General features: G+C 40.2%; 1 protein-coding gene and 1 long non-coding RNA gene across 2 annotated transcripts; one reads left to right on the top strand and one right to left on the bottom strand.

The window, feature by feature from the left end:
* The first annotated feature begins 726 nt into the window (after positions 1–726).
* prrt1.L (proline rich transmembrane protein 1 L homeolog) lies at positions 727–5,500 on the top strand. Its single transcript, XM_018230142.2, has 4 exons — positions 727–918; positions 2,164–2,483; positions 2,700–2,876; positions 3,741–5,500. Exons 1-4 carry the CDS (start codon positions 900–902, stop codon positions 3,915–3,917), a joined length of 693 nt encoding a protein of 230 aa, XP_018085631.1. The 5' UTR covers positions 727–899; the 3' UTR covers positions 3,918–5,500.
* A 3,108-nt stretch (positions 5,501–8,608) lies between these two features.
* LOC108698556 lies at positions 8,609–12,020 on the bottom strand. Its single transcript, XR_001932668.2, has 3 exons — positions 11,871–12,020; positions 10,841–10,945; positions 8,609–8,891 (listed from the first exon to the last, which is right to left on the bottom strand). It is a non-coding gene; the product is annotated as an uncharacterized LOC108698556 (long non-coding RNA).
* Positions 12,021–12,046: the final 26 nt, after the last annotated feature.

The raw sequence follows: 12,046 nt of genomic DNA, 5'->3' as shown, positions 1-12,046 counted from the left end.
GCAAGGATGTTAGATTACTTGAGGTTTAGTAGTGTAGGGTGTCTTGTTATGTGCAGGAAAATATAGATCTGCCATTGTGGGTGGATCACCAAGATAGATTTGTAGTAGCATAGGACCCTGAATAGAGTTAAAATTACAGTAAATAGAAGGATTATTTCTCCCCTTCCCTTCCCTCTTTCTTTCTGTACCCTATCCCAGTTACACTTTAAAACAATAAAAAGAACACCTTTTAAAAAAAATAGAATGATTAAAATTTTAACAATGTTAGTATGATGTCAAATACATGGCAGAGATCAAAGCTGTGCAGAAAAAAGCAAAAAGAGGAATGATGGTTCAAATCAGTAACAGTCAGAAGCATTAAGGGGTGGGCAGGCAGTACATAGTAACAGAAACAGACAGGGCTTGTGGTACAGAGGGACATGCTTAGAATTGAATTGGGGGTGTTGCAAGATATAAAAGGGCTGGGAAAGAATAGGTATGACAATAAGGAGAGGAAATGGGAAGGTGCATAACAGCAGGCGGGAATCAGAAAGAACAGAGTGGAAGAATAAGAGAGGAGAAAGGTTTGAGGTATGGGTGAGTGAAATTGAAGTTAAGTGATTATTATAAGGAGAAAGAAACAGTAGGGGAGAACAGAAAGAGATTCTGAGGGAAGAGGAGGGAAATCACAGGAGGAGAAAAGAGGGGGTGAAAATCATAGGAGGAGGAGAGAAGGGAGGGGGAGAATATCTGAGAGGAGGGAGTGAAAGAGAAGCTGCAGCAGAAAGAATTGGTGCAGGATCAGAGGAGAAACTGTGAGGGGGGGAGACAGACAGAGGGGGCGAGGAGAGACCCCCATCCTGCCATATCCATCTGAGGACCCCCCCCACAAGTCAACGAAGCTCCCTCCCCCTTTAGATATGTCCAGCGAGAAAACAGGTGAGAGGGGGGAGGGAAATAGATGGCTGATAGAATTAATGGTGGAAAAAATTATAAGATGATGGAGGAGGGCAGACAATTTTGGAAAACTTAAAAATATATGTTTTACATCTTTGCTAATGTGGAGATATGTCCTGCAATGAAGGATTTATTGCTCTGTGTCCCTCTACCATCTACTTGTCTGTCACTGCACTTCCCTGTCCTGTCTCAGCAGGGATCCCTATGTGTGTGTCTGGAAGCATCTCTGAGAACCTGGCATTTCCCAAAGCCTAGATGGACATGGGAAGGACACCGCAAAATGGAGAGACAATAGAAAGGGACATTTGGGGGAGGGGAGTTATGGAGTAGATGGGAGCGAAAGGCTGAGGCTAGAGGGAAGGGGGTTACCAAGGGGAAATTTAGTAGAGAGAACTAAACATGGAGGACTCATACTTCATCTATCACAAACCATTGATACTATGCACTGATCATGTGTGTGGCATGAATTCTCAAATGTCGTTATATATACATGATTGCCAATTCTTGGTATCAATGATATGTATTCTATTTGCAGAATGTGTGTATAAATATATATATACTAACAGTGATGGGTACCTTTGATGTAATTGGGATATTTAACATCTTTACATACCAAGTTGTGGAACTGAATTGTTGAATGTATGTTTGTTTGATACTAACAACTCTATTACGAGTATTTGGAATGGAATATGATATAATAAATTACTCAATTTTCTGTATTGTTTACAGCTATTTTAGTGTATGTATGTGTGCATGGTTTATAATAAATACATGTAGTGTGTAAGTGTAAAATAAATGCATGTTATACTTTCCAACATTGCCCTTTAAAGAGAGAGATGCATGAAATGTGCAATGCGTTGCCCTGCGCAATTCAGGCTACTTCTAAAGGAATGTTGCTATAAGGGTAATCACCTGGCTGGTAAACAATGCTTGATGCCAATGTTATTAATAGGTTGAAAAAAGGGCAAGAATGCCGCTAATTGTGCAGTTCTATATGCTATGTGGGTATGTGCTTATATGTAATTTCCTGCAGCAATGTGCAATCTGAGACATGTTAATTACATCGTCTGCCAGAATTCCAGTGACTGTCAGAGGGGTGCTGGGAATTACAATACAGTTGTCATCTAAAGGGCTAGTTTTTGTTTATACTGCAGGGGTTTCTGTTTGCATCTGCTTGGCAGTATCCCCCCTCTTGTTTTTTTAAGAACACTTTGATACTTTTTTCAGGCCCTCCAGACTCTGGACCACACAGTTCTCCTCCTCCTTACAACCAGCCCGCTGGGGAAGGCCCATGTAATGGAGTCATCCCTGGATATAATGACCCCCCTCCTCAGCCAGCCACTGCAACCCTTCCTCGACAGGACCCTCAAGGATACCTTCAGGAGACGCAATTCACTGCCCCCCCACCAGCCCCCCAAGGGTATGTGGTACAGACTCACCCTCCCGGAGGCACCATACCATCCGGGGGATATGTACCACAGAGTGCAGGATATCCCATGCACCTGCAGCCCTGCACTGCTTATGTACCTGTATACCCCGTGGGGACGGTAAGTATAAGAGATAAATGGACAATGGGGAAACTGCAGTTAACTGATCAGAAAGATAAATAAAGTGGGAGGAAATGATAGACATTGCATGAAAAATTTGTGAATTATGTGGGTATAATTCTGATTTTAAAATTAAAACTGCAAACTGGAAGTGAAAAATTATACTTTAACTGTTTTTTTAACTGACAGTTTCTGCCCCATTTCTGTCTCCCTCAGCAATATCAAGCAGGAGCAATTCCACCCCAGCCTGGAATGCCACCACCTCAGATCCCACCTGGATTGGCATTACTAGAGCCACGGCATCCACCTCATGACTACCTGCCCATTGCTGTCCTCACCACTATCTGCTGTTTCTGGCCAACTGGAGTTATTGCCATAATAAAGGCTGTGCAGGTAAGTTAGTATGTCTGTATGTTTCTAGGCCTTTATTCAAACTGTAGGAAATTTTTTTTTTTACTGTTTTAACTTGCAAGGGGGTGCTGACCCATGGAAATAAGACTCTAGTCTGTGTCTATCTGCATGGGGATAGAACCGACCCATGGCACTCCAGTTAGTCCCTTTGCTCTTTCTATCTGTCTCTCTAATACACTGCAAGGGGATGAACTGATTTTTAGCCCTGTGGACTGAGTCTGACACCTGGCTCCTAAGCGTCATATTATCATTCTGCAGGGGGTTGTACTGACGTATAACTTTTCCAGTATACATGACTAACATGGAAAAGAACCGTACACCAGCTCCTCTGTTTCAGTATATTTTGAGTACCAGCCCATAATGGGACAAAAGTGGGCTCCACACAAATAGATTTGCCCGGTTGGTGCAGTTAGCCACCTACAGTATGTGGTGGGGCCCAGTTTGGACCTTGGGCCAATGATCAGGGTTTCCTGTGGAGATTGTTCTGGAGAACAATAATCAATGCATCCTGAGATTCCCCACCAACTGGATTATTAAACCTGTCCTATAGACATCTTGTATTTTTTTAGCCAAATTTCAATAAGACAGGCTGTGAAGAAGAAACCAACCACGTGCAAATAAACATGTGGACTTGGCAGCCTTTTAACGGCCTGCGTATGGCATGGTACAATTCTTCTAGTCAGCATCATAGTGCCATGGCTTCTCATGTCTATGTCAGTGCACCATCCTACTCTCTAATCTTTATCTGTTTTTCTTTGGGGGGTGTAAACTTATCAGCGTATTTCTGTGTAGCCCTGCATAGGAAGGGACAGACTCATAGATCCTTCTCTCTGTGTCACCCTGCAGGTCAGAACAGCCTTGGCTCGTGGGGACCTGATGTCTGCAGAGATAGCTTCCCGAGAGGCAAGGAACTTCTCATTCATCAGCCTGGCTGTGGGCATTGCTGCAATGGTCCTGTGCACCATCCTAACAGTGGTTATTATTATTGCAGCTCAGCACCATGACAATGATTGGGGGCCATAACTGAGTCCCCAGGGGCCAAAAGGAAGACACCTCCCTTTGCCTCCTACATATTTCTACTCTCTATACATTTTAGTTTAAGGCTTACTTTCATTACCCATCCTCCCTTAGCTTTAGTCTTCCTGTTATTGTTCCTTAGTTCAACCATCTCTTTATTTTATTAATTTCCACTGTGCCATTTCTCTTATTCCTACTACTGATTCTCATTTAGATATTCTCTTTCATTCTTTCCTCTACATCACTATCTGATTATCTTCTAATTGTTATAAATAATACAGGTGCCAAATGGGGGTAATATGTATGGGGTTGTAATAGTATTTGGGGGAAACTGTCTCAGCTCCACAAAGCTTGCAAAGGATTGTGGGCTGAGGGCATAATTCAGGGAGACAGACAAATTGAATGAGAGAGTGTGATGATGGGCCGCTGTAAGCAAGAGAGTACAAGGAGCTGATTCTCTGAGGCCAGAAGATTTGGAGGCATGGGCTAGTTACAGTGATCCCCAACCAGTAGCTCGTGAGCAACATGTTGCTCTTCAACCCCTTGGATGTTGCTCCCAATGGCTTTAAAGTAGGAGCCTATTTTTGAATTCCAGGCTTGGAGGCAACTTTTAATTGCATAAAAACCAGATGCACTGCCAAACAGAGCCTCATTATAGGTTGACAATCCACATAGGGGCTACTAAATGGCCAATCACAGCCCTTATTTGGGTCAACAGGAAAACTTTTCATGCTTGTGTTGCTCCCCACCTCCTTTTACTTCTGAATGTTGCCCACTGATTCTAAAGGTTGGGGATCCCTGGGCTAGTAGGTCAGGCACATTGGGACAATGTGAGATAAGACAAAAGTACTAGGTACTTTTTTGAGAAAAAGAGACCCTATGGAGAAGACAGTGTGTGTGCATAAACAGAGTGTGTGTGTGTGTGTGTGCGTAACAGAACTGACAAGCTGAGAGAACCTTGGAATGAAAAGAAGCTTGGACAGTGGAGCTATTAAAGGTGAAGTTTGCCTTTATGTTAACTTTTAGCATGTAACAGATGGGCCTCTTCTAAACATCCACCTTCCCTGCATTTTTCTAAATTGCAACTGAAAATCTTGTTGGGAGTCATCCAAAAAAAACAAAAAATGGATTGATTATGAGGGTTCCATTTTAATGTTCTTTCTATTTTTTAGCTTATCTTTCATTTCAGACCCTCTCCTATTCATCTTCCCTCCTGACTTCAAAACTGCCGCTTGGTTGCTAGAGCAATCAGATAGCAGTTGAAATTAAATATTTAAAAAACAAATAATTGAAATGACAAAGAATTGCAAACTGTCTTAGAAGACTGCTGTCTCTATCATACTAAAAGTTAATTACAAAGTGAACTTCCCCTTTAAGACTTACTTTGAGACAAAGCGCTGCTATTGTGAAACATGGTGTTTAGAAACAAAGAGGTGGTCCTTATTTCTGTGACAAACAACTATTTATTGTTATAACTAATAGTCTCCTTATTAACCACTATTTATTGGTTGGAAGGGTGCATTGTGGGTATTTATTCGTTTGGAATGATAATTTAGATGCATTATCTAAAATAAAAGAATTATATTTAATCAGTTTGTCGACTTGTGTTTGCATATAACAGCATGAGGAGGTTTACATATTACTATGCCACATGGTAACTAATTTACACAGCTTTAAGAATGGATATTCAGTTGATCAGAGCCCTGTGATGTATAGTGGAGCATTATGTGCACAGGTAACCAGCACTAACCTCCCCAAGGGACCTGTTTATGTATCATAACTGAAGAAAAAGCCGCAAGATGCATTTCTGAAAATCTACCTTGTCAAATGTAGTTACTTGTTGGGAGAATTTATGGAGTAGTTTACTTCATGATCTGGTCTACAAAGCAAACGTTAGTATATTTAAAGGGGAACTCTGGCTTCCAAACAAAAATTTGATAAAGAGGCCCACATAACACAGAACCCCTAATATATCATCACAGTTACCTGTTTCTTCAAAAATGCCATTTTCTATGCCGAAATCCAGCTGTTTAACAGTTCTTCTCTTTCTGCATCATTTGAAATCCTGGCAGGGAAGGAGGGACTAAAACAAATTGTAACAACTTCTCCACAGCTTACAGACAACATGCAGGAACTACATAACCCACAATGCATTGCACTGTGATTTTCTGTTCTTTATTGAAATTACGTGTGCAGGGAATTGTGGGGTTTGGAGGAGGCAGGCTGAGGACAGATGGCTGTTACATAGTTAAATCAAGTTGAAAAAAGTCCATCAAGTTCAACCCCTCCAAATGAAAACCCAGCATCTATACACACACCCCTCCATACTTTCAATTAAATTATATATACCCATACCTATACTAACTATAGAGTTTAATATCACAATAGTATTTGATATTATGTCTGTCCAAAAAATCATCCAAGCCACTCTTAAAGGAGAAGGAAACCCTAAAAATGAATAGGACTAAAAATGTCATGTTTTATATACCGAACTTATTGCACCAGCCTAAAGTTTTAGCTTGTCAATAGCAGCAATAAACCAGGACCTCAAACTTGTCATGGGGTCACAATCTTGGAAAGTGTCTGTGACTCTCACATGCTCAGTGGGCTTTGAGCAGCTGTTGAGAAGCTAAGCTTAGGGGTCATCACAAATCATCCAGCAGTACATGAGGTTGGCCTGTTGTACAAGCTGTGCTACAGGGTTGTTTATCAAATTCTGATGCTAGTTGCACTGGTTTCTGAGATGGCATGTAGCAATTATCCATATTAATTACTAATCAGCCTTATACTGTGAAATTTATATTCTATGTGTACTAGGGATGCACCGAATCCAGGATTCGGCCTTTTTAAGCAGGATTCTGATTCGGCCGAATCCTTCTGCCAGGCCGAACCGAATCCAAATTCTTATTTGCATATGTAAATTATAGGCAGGGAGGGAAATTGTGTGACTTTTTGTCACAAAACAAGAAAGTTAAAAATGTTTTCCCATTTCCACCCCTAATTTGCATATGCAAATTAGGATTCGGTTCGGTATTCGGACAAACCTTTAAAGAAGGATTCGGGGGTTTGCCCGAATCCAAAATAGTGGATTCCGTGCATCCCTAATGTGTACTGTATATTTTGAGTCGGTCCCTAAGCTCAGTAACTGACATTAGCACAGAGCATGTGCAGTGAATCAGTAGAAAGGAAGATGGGGAGCTACTGGGGCATCTTTGGAGACACAGATATTTACTGCTAAAGGACTATGGTTGCATGGGGGTGGTACTGAAGCCCAAAACATAACGTATAACATTTCTAGCTTACTTCTTTAGATTAATTTTCCTTGTCCATTAAAGACACAGAATCAGCCATCACAACATCACTGAGCAGGGCATTCAACAACCTCACTGTGAAAAACCCCCTACGTTGCTTCAATTGAAAGTTCTTTTCTTCTAGTCTGAAGGGGTGGCCTCTGGTACAGTGATCCTCTTTATGGGTAAAAAGGTCCCCTGCTATTTGTCTATAATATTCTCTAATGTACTTGTAAAGTGTAATCATGTCCCCTCGCAAGAACCTTTTTTCCGGAGAAAACAACCCCAACCTCGACAATCTACCCTCATAATTTAAGTCTTCCATCCTTCTAACCAGTTGCACGTCTCTACACTCTCTCCAGCGCATCCCTCTTGAGGACTGGAGTCCAAAACTGCACTGCATACTCCACAAAAGGCCTTACCAGGGACCTATAAAGAGGCATAATTATGTTTCATCCCTTGAGTTAATGCCCTTTTTTGTGCAAGACAGAACTTTATTTACTGATACAAAGTAACAGTAGTCAGCCAGCTCAGCAAAGTAGTCCGAGAGATCAGCAGGGGGTTAGGCTTAGGGAATGGTCAGAAACCATTAAAAATCATGAAAAGTCTGCATATGTTTTTATATGTTTACTTTTCAAAAAGCTTAAGTTATGTTTTTGTGGAGTTCCCCTTTAAGAAAATAGCTGATATAGGGGTTCTTGGGAATCATCCAGTGTGGTTTTGTCCAATTGTGAACCTTTACTAAACTATTAATCTGTGAATGGTAGATAGCTGTGTGTGGGTTCAATCAGAGCCTTAGGGACATTCTCACTATTCCCACTTTCTATTCATTCCTATGGGATTTCCTTCTCTCATAATAATAAAGAAATTCCCATGATCCATTAAAACATATCAAATCTATATGCTATATGTATTTATTTGTGATAAAGGAAGGTGGATCTTCAATATCTTATGTGTTCACAAAATAAAAGTGGTTACCCATTAAAGGAGGGCAGTGCTTTGTACCTGCTTTTTTTGTTGTTGCTACAATTCATGTAAAGACTGAGGCGCTAAATCCTAAGCAACAGAAAGCACAAAAATCCCATTGCATGGGAATGTAGGTTAAAAACTCCCATGTGTAAAATAGTATGTCTTTTTATATGCCAAGTAACTTTTGCACTTGACCATTTATACTTTGGGGCAATAGGTTCTTTTTAAATTTGCTTTCTATTCATCTTTTGTTTTGTTTTACATTTTGTTTTCAATAGGCAGTATCCTTTCACAAGGAAAATATGAAAAGAGTCACAGATTTGCATTAGTCTGGGCCCTACATTTCCATATTTGTCTAGGCATGATGTAAACAAAGTAAACAGTACATGTCTAGAACTACTTAACGATCTAGGATATAAGCAAATAAAACACAATTTGTAGGTTTCAGATATCTTTTTTTATTTACAACACACCAGATATATTCTTCCCCTCCTCTCAACCTCTGAAGTTAGGGGCTTCTGAGAGGTGGATCATCCTTCTGCTGTGTTGCCCCTTCTCCTGACAAACCATCTTGTAAAATAAATCCCTTTCGGGTGTTAGTAAGGAACAGAATCACGTGTCTGGATGGCTGAACTGGAAGGGGAACTCTCATCTGGGTTAGAAGTCAGGGGGGCAGAGAGAGAAGGGGGAGGAGCCAGAGCTGCGCCATCTTTCTTGCGTCCTATTGGCAAAAGAGAAAATGAAATAGTTAGAGCTGCAGCATCTACATGGTTGGTTCTTACCATATATCAAATTGAGTTACTGAAGAATCAGGACAGGTGTTTCAGGAAAAAGGACAGGAAAACTCTAGAGTACATATGCATTTCATAACAATCATAACAATGGGGATGGTTTTATGACAAGTCTGAGTTACAGTACAGTGACACAACATTCAAAGGGTTTTTACATGCAGGAGTTTCTGTATCTTTTTAAGTGACACAAAGTGCATATATTACATTTCTGTTTTTTTTTTTTTTTTTACATGCAACTGTGTTTTGGGCATTTGGGCATTCCTTTCACAGCCCACTATTCGGGAAAAAAAAATGCAGCTGAAAGAAAACAGGCAGAATACAATGGCATCGATCATATGATGCATTTAGGTGTACTCATACGCGCGCAGAGTTGATTTGAGTACACAAACATGGGTGGGAAAAACACACACACAAATGCCTGTCAGTCACATGAAACAGGTCAGGCAAGTATGTTTGGGATGGGGGAGCAATTGTCATCTTTGCTTTTGCTGCATAAATAACTTATGCTTACACTAGAAATCACCCACAATACACCTTTATAGCTGAAGTTCTTTAATGCGTCTCAGAGCAAGAATCCGGGTTACTGAGGAATTACAGTACTTTAGTATGTTTATTAATATTGCCTATTTTGAAGTGTCTTATGCATTATACATCAGCAATTTGTATCAGCACATGGGTAGCCAAATGGGTTTCAAATATCTGCTTGTTTGGCGAGGTTATGTGTATTCCAAGATTCAGATAACGAGGTTATGTGTATTCCAAGATTCAGATAGCGAGGTTATGTGTATTCCAAAATTCAGATAGCGAGGTTATGTGTATTCCAAGATTCAGATAATCTTCTAGAATATTCTTCTGCAGGATTACCACTCCTCAACAGATCAAATAATATAGGCAATAGTGGGTTGTAGTTCTGCACAATCCTACACCATACTATGCAAAAATGCAACACAAGTTCATGAGCATTAAATATGTGTATATTATAAAATAGGATGAGGGATGCAGCATTAGCCCAATTTCCATGAATAAATCAACATGCTGAGCTATATCATCAAATCTTACTGCATATTTCAAGAAAATAGTGATTAAAAAGTACCACTCAGAGGCATGTTTCCCATTTAAACAAAACTTGTGTTTGACAAGGAATGAAAACTATTTCTGTGTGTTTGTCCTTTGTTCTGAAATTAGAAAACATCTCACTTTGCCCTAGGCAGAACTTGTTTTCCAAGCACTGGCCTCAGAATCATGGCTAACAAAAATCAAACACAAAAGAAACACCGTGGCTAAAGAACTCATGCAACTATGACCTCAAAGTGAATATTCACAATCACTCGTGTGTGCCCCAACCCCAAGGGCAATGACACAGGGAGATCTGTCACCCACATTAAAAATGTGCTACTATTGACCACATATCTTCCCAAATATGCCTTGCTGATCACTAACGTTGCAAGTAAATTATTTTGCTTGCGACAATTTGGCTTCATGATGAGAAACTCCGAGTACTTTCCTAATTAAAACAATACAGGAATATTATGCTCAGAACAAGCCCCATTTATTCAACCAATGTTGAAAAGGGTTAGAAGAATTGTTGCACTGATTCCAACGCAGCGCCCATTAGTGCAGACACTGGAGTGGGCTGAAGCGGTTCTGCGGTTTCTTGACATGCATTTATACGAAGGCTGAGAAGCAGCCAAGCATGACCACTATTATGTTTCATATTGGTTTACCTTATAACCCTCATGATGTACAAACCTAATTCAGGGTCTTTTAATGTTTCTTCTGAAGTTAGGTCCCGAGATTGCAATCCTTTTTAGACATTTATTTGAGAAATGAAATCGGATCATAAAGCGTGAAAAAAAAAATGCCTCCAATTTATAGGTACCTGATCGCAGAACACATGAAGACTTCACAGGACTACTCTCTGCTCCCTTCTCCTCTTCCTCTCCCCTCATAGAGGAAGTTATCTTCTTGGCCACATAGCGGCACGCTAGAGAGTGGGGAGGTGGATGACAAAAATATCCAGTGTTAAAAATCCATATAGAGCTGAACAAACCAGCCATGTTAGGAGAAGTAATTCATTTTAATATCAATCTTAGGAACATCAATCATTTACTATCCTCTAAATGAAAAACATTGAAAACCAATTTGTAAACAGATTATTTACAATAGAATTAACCAAAACAGAACCTCAGAGTCTTATACACATGATCATAGCCGTGCTCATATACACGTCAGGTGATCATAGCTGTGGTGTGCTCACTTAAATAATTTCCTGATAAATTGCCTGCTCACTGTTTAATCAATAAGTATCATTGAATGTTGGGATGATGTCACATGGGACAATTTAGGGTGTTCATTGTCTCCTGTATGTTGTAGCTCAGTGGGCAAGAACAAAATGGCACCCATTACAGCTCAAGTCATTTTAATGGAATTTTGTTCATGTAATTATCCCTCCAAACGTTGTCAAATTTTTTAGAGAAAAAGCAATGGAGTTCAGAGTAATATAATTTATATCAGTGACACAGAATACCTGTGCAATTGAATTGCTCAGGAAATGGCTTTTCTGTGTTGCATAATTACACAAGTATTCAGTCTCACAATGGAGGACTCACATCTATGTCATGGCTATACAAAGAAAGCCCAACAGAGTGTATGCAAATTGACCTTTACACATACAGATCCCTCATTGACCCACAACTAATGCCTCAGGTTTCCCTAGGGCAGCTTCTCTGCTCCTTCCAAAGAACTTTATATATACAGAACTTTATATATAGATATATACAGCATACAAAGCAAACCTTCTTATTCAATAATCCAATAATCTATTGGGGAGCTCAGATGTAATGTAGAAAAAAACACATAAAACCATAAACCAAAAATTAGCCCCCTATTTAAAAACGTAAGAATTTTACCATGAATGATCAGTCAGACCATCTTCTTGCTTCAGTCTCCCGCCTATGTCACCTGCTGCCGTTGCTCACTTCTCACCGTCCGATACAAAGCACCTCCAATACTGCAAGTGCCACTCCCTTGTTATGTAGTGGTTTCACTAGCTTGCCGTGATGTCACGCCCATGTGACTAGGTGTG

The sequence above is a fragment of the Xenopus laevis genome, chromosome 8L, assembly GCF_017654675.1.
Source record: "Xenopus laevis strain J_2021 chromosome 8L, Xenopus_laevis_v10.1, whole genome shotgun sequence".
In the NCBI taxonomy this organism is placed as follows: Eukaryota; Metazoa; Chordata; class Amphibia; order Anura; family Pipidae; genus Xenopus; species Xenopus laevis.
This window is presented reverse-complemented; position numbering and strand designations above follow the sequence as displayed.